Source organism: Lampetra fluviatilis, chromosome 3, assembly GCF_964198595.1.
Source record: "Lampetra fluviatilis chromosome 3, kcLamFluv1.1, whole genome shotgun sequence".
Lineage (NCBI taxonomy): Eukaryota > Metazoa > Chordata > Hyperoartia > Petromyzontiformes > Petromyzontidae > Lampetra > Lampetra fluviatilis.
The window spans coordinates 33,862,945-33,877,415 of record NC_136277.1 but is presented as its reverse complement, the minus strand read 5'-3'; the positions used below and the strand labels follow the sequence as shown (position 1 = coordinate 33,877,415).

Below are 14,471 nucleotides of genomic sequence, written 5' to 3'. Positions count from 1 at the left end.
CGGGTCGCTGGGCAGCGTGCAGTGCGCTCACCACTAGACTACCACTAGAGGTAGGGGTTCGTGTGAGGGTTGGAGGTGGGGTTTAGGGGTTCGTGTTAGGGCTGGAGGTGGGGTGTAGGGGTTCGTGTGAGGGCTGGAGGTAGGGTGGAAACCTCCAAGGTTAGTGTCAGAACTATGGTTTCGAATCTTTAGACTGTGTGGGGTTAGAGCAATTTTTGAGTTGAGGCTCACGTTTGGAAACACGACCCAAGCCACCGCAGCTGTCGTGAGCTGTGCAAATTGTTGGGTGATTTTCTCACGGTCAGCTTTGGGGTTTGTTTCTCCTACTCATCTCCCCCTCGGCTCGCGAGGCTGGAGGCGGTGGCGGCAGGTAATTCTCGACGCGCTGCTGAATATTAAATAAGAACGAGTCGCCGCGTGGCCGTGCAGATGCTGGGCATTTCACCGTGGCCAGCGGATTAATTAGGCTCCGTCACGTGGCGGAGTGGCGGCGGCGGGGGGGGGGAGGAGGTTATCCTGCCATTGAGCAGAAGGAAACATCCATAAAGGTTTCGATCAAAGTCGCGTTTTGTAAAAGAGCGCCAGGTTAATGAATATTTTACAAATGTTCCCACGTCTACAGACGGGATTCCTGAGTGGGACTATAATTTTACATTCGTATTACAGCATATTGGGTGGGGGGGGGAGTGGTGGCGCAGTGGTTAGCGCACTGCGCCATGAACCCCGTGACCTGCATTAGCAGCAGACCGCCGTCCCAAGTCCATCCTGCTGCGGAGACTCATCCGGGTCTCTTGCCTGCTGGAGCGAATGAACTTCATTCGGGTCACGGCTCGCATCAGTGGCGCGAGATATCTGAACCCAGCCTGCCCCCCTATCCCGCAGCGTCCCCACCAACCCGCACTGACCAGAGTGGTGAAGTATGGTCAAACATCCCGGTGTGGTGGAGGCGGGCTTCATCCAGCAGGGGATTAACAAAGGTCTGTAAATTGTGAATCGTGGTCTTCAGCTGTGATCTACCCACCGCTGGATGACGCAACCTCATCCGTCACGGTGCAGCGCTGCGACGTTCCATCTTCTCACTCGCGAACCGATCTCTTTGCTCCGTCTCCACGAGGTGGAACCTGTCGTGGCAACGTCCCTTGCACCGCCTCGGCCAACGCCAGCCGGAAAGGCGCCTTACGAATGATGAACGCATTCATTCGTTCATTAGCGGACGAATGAAGGCATGAAGGATCGAAGTTCGCAGATGAATAAATTAGCGAAACAAATTGATGGATGGAGAAGAAGGATGAAGGAATGAAGCGGCGCGTGAATGTGAATGACTCATCACCTGACACTCCCCCACCCCCTTCTCACCCTCCCCCGGCTCAACGCTTTGACGGGGGGGGGGGGGGGTAGCCGAGGGGGGGGGGAGAGTGAGACCGGTGGATAAGCCTCGCTATTAGCACATTAATTGGTGGGATTTGATATTTTTTGCTGCGTAATGAGAGATAGCGATGGGAGCCGCCATCCTGGGAGTGTGGGATGGGGATGGGGGGGGGGGGCAAGGGCAAAGTCGGTTGTGGGGGGTGCGGGAGGGGAGGGGCAGAAGGTTGAGAGGGTGAGAGACATGAGCCCGTGCGTGCACGAAGTTGGGGGTGGCGGTGGATGTACGGGGAGGGGGAGGAGAGACAAAGAGGGGGCGGATGTGCGTGTTGGAGAGGGGGCGGGGGTGATGGGGGACGATGCCGATTTTCACGCTTGGGTGGAAATGAGATGGGCGGTTTGTTAATTACAATTTTTCTTCGCCGGAATGTATCATCCTTGAGATTGTGGAGGCTCAGGAATTCACGTCCTCGTCATTTCTTACCACCACGATCACCGCCATCACCGCCATCATCGCCGTCATCATTAAAACCCTTGATAGTGCTTTGTGAATCCACTGCTGGATGAAGGCATCCGCACGCCGTGTCGGTCGTGGGTGAATGGTGTGACCATACTTCCCCAGGCTGGTCAGTGCGGGTTGGTGAATGTTTGGGGGTGCTAGAAGCATTTCAGATATCACTCGCCACTGATGACAGCCGTGGCCGGGAATCGAACTCGGGTTGCCGGCTCCAGAGTGCATAGCGCCAACCACCGTCATCAGCACAATTCATCGCCGTGTTTCATTGCCGAGTAGGCGCTGTATAGGTAGGCGGTACGAGGGTGGTTAGGCACAAGAGCATCTACAATGTGGATGTATATCGCGTGTAATTGTGACTCTAGTCATCTAGTGACTCTAAAGAGGGAGGCGGTCTGTCCTAGGCAGACTGGACTTGACACGGGGCAGGGCCTCCACAGCACCGATGGCTGGGGGAAGGGAGTTCCAGACAACGGGAGCAGCATAGGAATGAGTTGGGTAGGTATATATATTAGCCAGTATGTCTTTATAATCGGGTAAGTTCAATTATCTTAATCATCGTGATCGTCCTTGTCATCATCAGCCCGGTGAGTCAGCAGCACGACTGTGTGACAGACCAGCTTAACAGCCCCTCTTCGTGATGGCCTACGGATGGACCGTCCACGTCACACGAACGTGGAATTTCCACGCACAATTATAATAAAAGGTGGTCCAACGCTACCAATTGTTCAATTGGACACTGGGGAGTCCTTGAACGGTGATTTGTCTTCTCTTGCCATTTAGCGAGTTTGTCAAGGGAGAACATCGCACGGATGTTTTTTAATAAAATTGGATCCGTATTTGCTCCCCCACCTCCCTCGCACATCGCGGGGGGCGGCTTTGCGGGGATATGGCGAAGGTCGCGTGACATGTGCAGTTGTCAGAGTGGCTTCTCCCTCTCATTATCTTCTCACGGTGGCCTAACCCCTGTCGATCCTTCCTCTCCCAGCCAGGGTCGCCCATCATCTCTACACTATTTCCTCTCAAACTACTCCCCCCCCCCCTCCACCATTGCTACTGATCCCCCGTAATCCGGCGCTACATCCACATTATCCTCTCTGTGCCTCCGCGCAGTCCTAGCCCATCGGTTGCCATCACCGCCATCGCCACGACCATCGCCGTGGTGAACGCAATCATCATTAGCATCGCCACCATCACCACTGACGACCACATTCGCCGCCATGGCCACCAACAGAACCATCACCGTCATTAGCGCCACAACCAGGACCACTATCACCCCACCACCAAAGTACAAAGATACCCCGTGTAGCCTTACCAGGCTGTTGGGGCAAGTGCTGTGAGCGAGCACCCATGAAAGCCGGCACGGCACACCCTCACCGACAATCACCACGACTATCAATCTCACCAGAATTACCACCACCCTACACTCCCATCTACCATTACCAGCATCACCACCACCATCACTGCCATCATTTCCACCACCACCGCCGTGAACAGCGGTGGTTGAGGGGTACGCCGCGGTGTGGGGATGTTTTATCCAGGTTTTATGAATTCGTCACAAACAAAGCAACGTTTGATGCTCATGATGCGATGGTGATCAAGACTACAACGATGATAATGACTCGGGTGATGTTGAAGACGATGACATTCATGACAATGATGATAGTGATGATGATAACCATGATGGCAATGATGATGATATCAATTCTGACAATCACGTTGATTATGATAACAATGGTTATGATGATGATGATGACGGCGATGATGGCGATGGCGTGAACGATTATGGTCATGGCGATGGCAATGATAATGAGGTCATATAAGATCATGACACTGATTGATGATAGCTTCACTTGTAATTGCACTTCACTCATATCCCTGTTAGTTAATATTAGTACAGTAGTCGCCCCCGATATCTGCTGAATGTTTAATGTTTCTGTCGCTTTAGTTCCGTAATTTGTGCTGTGTTCAATCTGGAGGTTAATCTGCCCCGAGCCAATTCGCGCTGCAGGGAATTTAATATTTCGCTGTGACTTCACGTTGATTTATGTTTGTGCAATATTTCCAAATCCTCGTGCAATGCAGCTGTTTTGCATGTGATATTGTATTTAATTTCGTCACAAAAGTGACCCAGGTCACGCTTGCAAATTATATTCTATCCTCTTCTCTTGAGTTATCTATAAACTAAAACGATTAAACTATGTTTTTTATTTTTTACCAGGTAATGCCCACTGAGCTATATCTGTATATATTTTGCAGAAGCGACCTGACTCCCAATGATAGCCCAATGAAATGGCTTATCACGAGGACATGTATTGCAGACAAATACTCTAAACGCACGTTGATTCAAAATATGGAAGGAAAAGCAGAGGACCAGCAGAAATATCCACGAGATCATGGAAATTCCAAATATACAACAAGGCGTCACGGTCGGGATCGAACCCACGACCTCCTGTATGCCAGGCGATGTAGTTAACATCTCGCCACCAGGGCGACCCTGGTTACACAAACTGATGTTGACTTCGCTTGACAGTGATGATCACAATAATGATGGTCAAGATCTACCACTCCTGACGATGATGATGACTATGACGATAATGACGACGGTGACGACGATGATGACTATGATGATGACACTGATGATGACACTGATGATGATGACTATGATGATGACACTGATGATGATGACACTGATGATGATAACTATGATGATGACACTGATGATGATGACACTGATGATGATGATGATGACGACGGTGATGACGATGATGACGATGACACTGATGATGACGATGATGATGACACTGATGATGATGATCATGACTATGATGATGACGACGGTGACGACGATAATGATGACGATGACGACACTGATGATGACTATAACGATGATGACAATGTTGACGATGATGATGACGATGATGATGACATTAATGATGACTATAACGATGATGACGACGACGTTGACGACGACGATGTTGACTTTGATGACGACCTTGACGACGATGACGACTTTGATGACAACGGTGACGATAATGACGATGCTGATTCCCCCTGCCCCCCCCCCCCCCCCAGTTGCCACCCCGTGTCGGGCGAGTGCGCGTGCCTGCGTGGCTGGAGGGGCGCGCGCTGCGACGCCGCCTGCGCCGCGCCGCTCTTCGGCGAGGGCTGCGCGCAGCCGTGCGCGTGCCACGTGGCCGCGCGCTGCCACCACGAGACCGGCGCCTGCTCCTGCCCGCCGGGGCTCGCCGTGAGTTTCTCTCGTGGGGGGGGGGGGGGAGATCACCAAATTGTTGAGTAGGTTAGCGTGGTGGTGGTGATGGTGCATGATGGTTGTCATTGCGGTGGTGGTGGCGATAGTCGTGGTTCTGATGGTGGTTAATGTTGGTTGGCGTGATCGTGGTGGTGATGGAGGTTGTTCTTGTTGGTCTGAGTGGTTGCTGTGTCGGTGCTTGTAATGGTTATCGCTGTAGGCATTGTGATAACAATGCTTGTCGATGGTGGTTATCCTGGTCGTTGTTAGTCAGTGGTGATGGTGCCTTGGGTGACCTTGGTCGTGGATTTCGTGGCGGTGTTTGCTGTTGTTGTTGTTTCTGGTCGTGTTTATGGTGGGGGTCTCACTCGCCCCCCCCCCCTCCCCGTGTGTGGGCAGGGCCCCGACTGCTCCACGCCGTGTCCACTCGGCACGTTCGGCACGAACTGCTCGGCCCCCTGCGCCTGCCTCAACGGCGCCAGCTGCAGCCCCCTGGACGGGAGCTGCTCGTGCCTGGCGGGTACGGGCAGCCCCTCCCCTCTCCCCCCACCCCCCCTCCCCCCCCCCCACACACCCACCCCCTCCCCCAACTCCCCACTCCCTCGCCTTCCTTCCTCGCGTCCCCTCTCCCCCGTCTCAGTGACCTCTCATTTCTCTGCGTGCTCTCCCCTCTCCTCCCATCCCACCTCCTCCATCATCTTGCACCCTCTCCTGTGCCGTGCTCTTACTGCTGCTCGCCACCGTCTTCCCTCCCCTCGTCTCCCCTCTTCTCCTGGACTCTCTCTCCCGTTACCTCGCCATCTCCTCCCCTCCCTGCTCACCGCTCCACTCCTTTCTATTCCTCTCTCCTCCCATTGTCCCCTCATCCATTCCCCTCTAATCCCACCTGCCCTGAAACTCGACCATCAGGTCAACTTCTCTCCCAATCCGGACCTATTCAATCTTTTCCGCTCCCCACTCACCACCCCCCGGTTCCCCTCCTCGCCCATGTAATCCCCACTCCACCTCCCAGCTTCTCTGCCCCTTCCCAATCATCCCTCATCCATTTCGCACTTCTTGCTCCCACATTCGGTCGCTGTTCGTAATCATTCGCGGCAGAACGGGACTCGCGGCTCAGCCACAATAACCCAATTTGGCAGCATCCGAACGCGTTAGGATTCATCCACATGATGATGAGTGATTAGAGGCAGCTGAAGCTGAATATGCGAGCCTTTATCAGACACACACACAAATAATCAGACACACACACAAACAATCAGACACACGCACAAACAAAACAACAACCAGGGAGTGATTTTAGAATGGAGCGAATGAAAAAAATCACGATTTAGAAAGGGAACCCAAATAGCCCCCAGTTTGTTTCATTTCCCCTGAATCGCTCTTCACCGAGCAAAGTTCTCCATTTAATCCGATGACGTTGTTCGTTAAATCGAATAAACACCACCACCCCCACCACCACCCCCACCACCACCCACACCACCACCACCCCCACCACCATTACCACCACCGCCCCCACCACCGCCTCCACCGCCACCCCCCCACCACCCCCACCACCACCCCCACTACCACCATCCACACCACCCACACCACCACCCACACCACCACTACCACCCACACCACCACTACCACCAACACCACCACTGCCACCCACACCACCACCACCCCCACCACCACCACCACCCCCACCACCACCACCCACACCACCACCACCCACACCACCACCACCACCCCCACCACCACCACCACCCCCACCACCACCACCCCCACCACCACCACCACCACCCCCACCACCACCACCCTCCACCACCACGACCAGCCCCGCTCCCCTCATTATTAAAACGCTAACAGTTTTACAGCAGTGTCTACACGGGTTGCAGTGACAGATGATTACATTGAGTCTGCTTCTTTACCCCCAGATACGCGTCGCCTCTCCTTCCTCCTATCTGCCACTCGACTTTAACAATTTCCCATCGCAAGTTTTGCAAGAGGATTTAACTTGTTAAACACATGTATACACATCACAGCAGCACTTCGCTCAGATCGTGCTGTCACATCCACATTACCGATGTCATAAGACGAGAAATTCCCATCCCGTGACATCAAGATGTTCATCTTCGCTGCCATCGTTGCCATTCTCGTCATCACCATCATCATCATTGTCTTCGTCATCATCGCCGTTGTCATCGTAATTATCGAGCAACACGTTGCGTCGAGGAACGATGCACTGACTATACCTCTGAAGTCACCTACATTTTCAAAGAAAATATTTCCCCCCCAATTGCATCGCGAGCGCGATATCGGCGTCCGTGTGGAACTCTCTCGTCGAGAAGGGCCCGCGGAAGCGGATATCACGGAGCTCCCTCTGAGATCCTTCAAGTGCCCTCTGATCCACACAGTGGGGGGCAGCACTTTGCCACTCGTGCTGTCACAGAAGCGCACGTGACAGTCAATCTCGACGTTTACATTCCCAGAGCTGGAATTCAGACGACTTCAGAGCAGAATCAAACTCAAAGTGATTTTTGCGCAATGAGTAACCAGGCTGAGACCATGAACTAAGTTACAGCATTCACAATTCAGTCTATATGAGTCTGTGGGTCTCTCTGTACGTATGTAGATCTGTATAGGAGTTTATGGGTCTCTATGTGAGTATGTAGGCTTCTATACCAGTCTGTGGGTCTCTGTGTGGGTATGTAGATCTGTATATGAGTCTGTGGGTCTTTGTGTGAGTATGTAGGTAGGCTTCTGTATGAGTGTATGGGTCTCTGTGTGAGAATGTAGGTAGGCTTCTGATTGAGTGTATGGGTCTCTAAGTAAGTCATTGGTGACCGGACTGAAACCACGAACTCGCTACCTCGAGTTTTGTTGTTGTTATTGTTGTTGCTGCGTGTAATTGCGTCCCCAACGCGGACAAACAAACCCCTCCGCGAGCTGACACAAGTACACAAGCCACGCGCGCTACCTGTAATGCCAGCCTAATACATTATTATTATGATTTCCCGTCGCCGCTAAAAGGTCGCCCGTTTAATAACGCCGAGGTCGGCGCTGGCGCGGAGCGACGCGGGGTAATGACCCGGGCCCCCAGTTTATTATCGAGAGCGCACGCGACCTGTCGCCACCCGTCTCGCACGCTGATTCCGCCGTGCCGGCCCACGGTCACCGGGCAGGTGAATTAAATGCGTAAATAAATAAATAAATAGCGCCGTCATTATTTCCCCTCCCCCCCTCTCCTCTCCCTCCGCCACCGGGCTGGCTTTCTGTTCCGCGTTTTCTTTATCTCGCCTCCTCCTCCTCTAATGAAACGCCCCGCTCAGCAGCCGCCTTTACCCCCGGCCGGTTTGACCGAGTGCGAGAAAGAGTCCCACCTTAATTGGTTCCACATCTTTAAGTCCTTTGCTCCGTGTCCTGACCTCACCTCCTCAAGTAGTAGTAGGAGTAGTAGTAATACTAATAATAACAGCGATGTATAAGCAAACGGTTCGACAATGAACTGTAACGTCTCGTTCCTTATTAAAAAAAAAAAACACAAAACCACCCTAAGCTCGCAACGCACATTTTCCCAAGATCTCTCTCCTTCCCGTGTAGCCTGGAAGACACCGCGCGCTCAGCGCTCAAAACGCGTTGCGAGGCAGCGAGCGAGCGCGCGGCGGCATGGAGGCCGGCACGGGCGGCACGGGTGATGGATGGGGGTGCTTGGAGTGGCCGCCTCCACCACAGGCGCGTGATCCGGACCGCCCTTTGTCTGCCCCGGTGTAGACGTTCTCGCGTGACATCGGCCAAGCTCCCCTGTGTAGGCTGAACAGAATGTTGGGGTGCAAGTGCGTTTCGCGAGCACCCTATGAAAGCCAGCACGGGACACGATTGGGGGGGGGGCAGAGCCAGTGTTGATGTTTACACACTGCATCAGGCACTAATTTGAGGCTGAGTATATCTAGGGGAAGCCCACGACCGGTTGAGATAAATTGTCACTGGTGATGGACATGGGCGAAAATTGAACTCGGGTGGCCGTGTCCGTAGCGCAGCGCGTTAACCGCTGCGCCACCGCTCCCCGCAACAACAACAACCGCCTTTCGCCACTAAGTGGTGGTGACGTCACCACGGCACTTGTGCCAGGCTATGTGCACGTTGAGGCCACGTGAAACGTCGAACGCCCGCTGGCAGGAGGTCACGGGACAGACCCAGGTGCTCCCCGCACAGACACACAGACGCATGCTCACCTCCCCGTGTAAGGCCGGTCCGATGGAGCAGCCTGTTCTCTGTTTTTGTAATGCAGAAGTCCCCTTTGTGAGATGGAGAACGCAAACAAAAGCACCACGCTTCTTTGTTTACGTTTCTCGCGCGGCGCGGAATTCGCCTAATTGTGCGGCGTGAGACGACTTCCAGCTGCGGCGATTTTTGTGTTTTGTCGAAACGGTGAAGTGGCGAGGCCCGCTGACGAATCGTGAAGTGCGAAGGGTCGTTGATTTGGCACGGAGAGAGGTGTTGGACACATGCTCTTTGCCGATGTTATCGCCGTGCGCGTGTGTGTAGATTTAATTAAGGTCCATGAAAGCGTTCTTGTCGCGTCATTATCGTTGTTGTTGTTATCATGAAAAGTGTTTTTTAGTTTGAGTTTTGAAAGCGACGCGGGGTTGGGTTAGGGTGGGGGACGGTCCAGACGGAGGCGGACACATCGGTTGTGGGAATAAAAAAAAGTACCGGGTTCAAAGTTTCGACTTTAATTAGCGACGAATTCGGTGAACTTTGGGAGATATCAACACGGATAAGCAGACAATGCATCTCCCCCGCGAGCCGCTACCTCGACAAAAGTACTTTTTTTTACACAACCCCATCGGCCCCATGGCCTTATGGGAGCGCACAATCTCAGCAGCGTTGCGATTCAGTGCAGGCGCACTCGGAACCGCTGTCGATACAAAGCAAAGACAAAGACCCCCCGTATGGCCTTCACGGATTGCTGGGCCAGGTGCTGTTAGCGAGCAGCACCTGGGGGAACCTGCCGCTTTTGACTTCACAGCGATGATGTTTTCACATGGCACCCGGTCGTCATTTTAGGCTGAGTAGATCTATGGGAGATGCGGGAGCAGTTCAATAATTATGCCACTGTTATTGATCGTGAGTGGGAATGGAACTTGGGTCGCCGGGTTTGTAGCGCAGTGCGCTAACCACTGCCCAACCGCTTCCCACTTAATTCTAGATTTGAAGATTTCGTGACTGCAAGGATTCATTCTCTTCGGTTTTTTCGGTAAAGTCACGGAGGTAAAACAATCAATAAAATAAAATAAATGAAAACAACTAAATTAAATCACGACGTTTCGGAGGCAACACAAGCTTCCTTCATAAAAAAGGGCACAGCAAAATAACTGTAGCTCTGTTATTTTGTTATTTTGCTGTGCCCTTTTTTACACCTGATGAAGGAAGCTTGTGTTGCCTCCTAAACGTCGTGATTTAATTTAGTTGTTTTCATTTATTTTATTTTATTGATTTTTTACCTACGTGACTTTACCGAAAAACCCAAAGAGTACGCTTCCAACTTCCCGTAATCATGGACAGCCGGGCCGTGTATGTCACTGTACGTTGAACTTCTTTCGCACCGTACGTAGCCAACCGTGCTAATTGGCTATCCTACTCCCGTGGGGGGTAGGATAGCCGCCTTGTCCACTTTAGACGAGGCTATCAAAACCGTGCAGTGTTCTGCGATCCCGTTCATCACGGAGGTCGGTACAGATCAATTCCTGCCACCCGCGAACACAAAGATGCCACTCCCCGTGACTGTCCGGGTCAAGGCTCGGGCAGCCCGAGTCGTGAGCACCGGACGTCCGTGTGATTGGAGTCTTCCCCGCTGTTGGTGGTGCTCAGGATGGCACGGCCCCGACTGCTCGCTGCCGTGCGCCCAGGGCAGCTGGGGCCTCGACTGTAACCGCTCGTGCCGCTGCCGCCCCCCCGCGGGCTGCGACCCCGCGTCCGGGGACTGCGCGTGCCCCCCAGGGTGGAGGGGGGAGGCGTGCGAGCTCGCGTGTCAGGTGAGGGCGAGAGAGAGGTGGAGAGAGTGAGAGAGAGAGCGCATGCACGTGTGTTAGAGAGGGAGTGTGTATATATGTTAATGTATAAGGGTGATATGTAATATGTGCGTGGAGGCGGGGGATAGATTAGCGGCTAACAACACTTGCCCCAACAGTTTGTTGAGGCTAAACGGGGGATCTTTGTCTTTGGGGAGCGATAGTGTATCGGTTAGCGCTCTGCGCTACGAACCCGGTGATCAACACCAGTGACGATTATCTGAACCGGTCCTATGCCTACCCTAGGTCGACTCAGCCTGAAATGCGTAAACATCAGCACTGGGGCCGCAAGGTGCGGTGTTGGCCACCCACCCCCTCGTGTGCCGTGCCGGCCTTCATCAAAGCACTTGCCCCCAGCAGTCAAGTTGAGGCTATACGGGGGATCTTTGTCTCTTTTTGTGTGTGTGTGGGTTTGCTGCGAGCAGCCCGGCTCGTTCGGACGCGGCTGCCGAGAGCTCTGCGACTGCGGCCACGCGGAGCAGTGCGACCGCGTCACGGGGCGCTGCCTCTGCCACAACGGATGGACCGGTTCGTGCCGTCCGCATGTCCGTCCGTTCTTTTTTTTACGATCAGAGGAAACAAGAAGATGCCCGGTTTAGTCGGCACTTTGCTTCGTTCATCATTTCGGGGTTTTTTTTCATTGTTTTGCTTCATGTGCTCTCCCTCTCTCTCCCCCTCTCTTTCTCTTTTTCGTCCGTCCGTTCACCCTATCCTCTGTCTGTCACTCCACGTACCCATCTACCGTTACACTCGTCCATTTATACTTTCACTCATTTGTCTCATCTGTCCGCCCTTACGCTCTGTCCAGCCTTCATCTCTGTCCATTTGTCCACTTATCTTTTCGTCCACCTGTCCATCCATCTATCGAGCCGTCTGCTCTTCTGCCCAGAGCTACGTCCATCCTCATGTTAAATCTCTTTGTCCCATCCCTCCTCCGTCTCTCCCACCTGCATCGCCGTCCGTCCGTCCACCCACGACCCGCCGCGTCGCCCCCCCCCCCCCCCCCCCCCTCTGCTTCGGCGTCCACTCTGTCTCGCTCCGCCGCCCGCGTTTTATTTTTTATTTTTTGTTCCTCTCGTCCAAGTGGCAGCAGAAGCGACACGCGTCTCGCCGCGTCTCTAATTATCTCCCCCTGTCACACGCCGACCCCGTCAGCCCGCGTCGCTCCTCACCAAACCCCGTCGCTCCGCCGGAGAGAGCGAGGTCGACAACTCCCTGGAGGAAAATAGCCATGCCCCCCATGCCCCCCATGCACCCCATGCTCTCTTTACTCGTGTTCCACGCCGCGTTCACGAGGAGATACGACTCGTAACAGGCACATACACGACTCGAACAATCTCACGTAAGTCCTGACAACCGCAGAAGCAATTGTTCAGTGCCGAGGGTTACCACTGCGTTCAGTGCAACTCGTGACCGTGCGGTTTGGCGACCGCTAGGGGAGGCCTTCATCCAGCAGTGGAGTGACCACGGAGGATGATGATGACTACATCATCATTACAGCGCTATAATGGCATGCGCGAAGATAACTTTTAAATGTTGGGTTTTTTTTCATGAATCAAGCATCAAGATCAAAGTTAGAGTGTCCCATGCCCTGTACCTACACGGGATGTGCGTTCTCGTGTTGTACCACGTGTTCATCCGCGTCGTGGGGACCGTCTTGGAGAGCAATCTCATCAGCAGCAGCGGCTCAATATAAGCACAACTCTGAGACCGTTTCCAATCTTCAGTATCTTTCATCAGCAGGGCCAGGCTTGCTTAAATCAATTCTGTTGAACTGCCCGACGTTTATGGGCGATTTCCCGTCCTGAAGGTAAATGGTTCCTCGTTCAACACAAAACCGTACAGAAAATATCCTTTGAATGCTTTGTGTGTGCATGGACAGACCGATAGGGGTGGGTGGGGTGAGCGACAGTTATTTTGTCATTACCATTCTCCACGACGACGCTTCACGGTGTCATTTGTCGTGCATTGCGAAGATGCCGCTTGACTTCAGTTCCCGTAGAAGCTCGCAGCGCCAGAAACGTCGGTACATCGTGGCCGCGAACCAGCCCACGGCACAACCAGAAAATAACTGTTGGGAGATGCACTCGGCACAGACTGCGATGAGTTTTTTTTTTAATCGGCTGTGTTCATCCTCCTACAAACGCGCACGCACAAAATGAAAGTTCCTCCCTCTGTGCACTCTTAAAACCTGGAGGCGCTTGAATCTCAGAATACTAATCGCCTCTCCATGCCCACGGGTGATGATGGCTGACTGACCAGCCCGCGGTCGCGGTGTAAAGTTGCCAGGTTACAGGAAGAGTTGGATTGTTAAGTCGGAATTTTTTGTCGCGGTCAGGGGGTAGTGGAGCCCCCAGAGAGATGGGGGGGGGGTGACGGCAGTTGGAGGAGGAGGAGGAGGAAGAAGAGGAGGAGAGCTCTGGGGGGTGGTGGAGGAGGGGAGGGAGGAGGCGGCGGATTGATTCAACCCACGCTCGTATTTTCTCAGCCCGCCATGAGCAAGGCGCCCCACTTGTTGGCGTTGGGTTGTCATCATTATTATTATTACCGCTGGTTTCGCACGGAGGCCTGGTGGATCTAAATCGTCATAATCAGGATCAGCCGTGTATTATCCACTGCTGGATAACATTAATCTCCAAGCTGTCGCCATCTCTCACAGTTCTGCAACATTCCATCGGGCACTCCTGCAAAAGGGCAGATTTTGTTGTCCGTGTGTTTAAACAATAACAGATCAAGGCTGCTTATGATGAGATTAGTATTGTTAGTATTTGAATGATATAACAGTTTTTTTAGTAATCGAGATCTTCTTAACCGACGCCGTGTCAAGCATGAGTGCTCGTGTGACCATACTTCACCACGCTGGTCAATGCGATTTACCCGCGTTGAGCTCTGTGGTGGAGGTAGTCTGGCTTTTTTGGATTTGGCTCTGTCGCTGGGAGTTGAGCATCTGGAAAGGTCAACCTCTTAACTGGCGGCTTGGTGCTCTGCGCGTTGCATAATTCAATGCGGCAAAACGGGGCATGTCTTTCTTGTTTTGTTGATGCGCTGTGTGTGTGTGTCTCTGTGCTGTGGTGTAGCAGCTAACGCGCCGCGCTACGAACCCGGCGAACCGAGTTCGATTCCCGCTCACGACCAACATCGGTGACAAATGTCTGAACCGGTCCTGGGCCTTCTCTAGGTCGACTCAGCGTCAAATGAGCACCCGGTGCGGTGTTTAAACGACGCCACTCGGGAGACAGGTGCTCGCTAACAGCACTTGTCTCAGCAGTCTGTTGACGCTATATGG

At 53.3% G+C, this 14,471-nt stretch overlaps 1 protein-coding gene across 1 annotated transcript in view; it reads left to right on the top strand.

Annotated features, from left to right (window-relative positions):
• Nucleotides 1-14,471, top strand: part of MEGF11 (multiple EGF like domains 11) — an 88,220-nt gene that overhangs the window by 53,122 nt on the left and 20,627 nt on the right. The window contains 4 exon segments of the mRNA XM_078854947.1: nt 4,955-5,129; nt 5,532-5,652; nt 10,986-11,149; nt 11,611-11,713. Coding sequence (XP_078711073.1) covers nt 4,955-5,129; nt 5,532-5,652; nt 10,986-11,149; nt 11,611-11,713 — 563 coding nt within the window.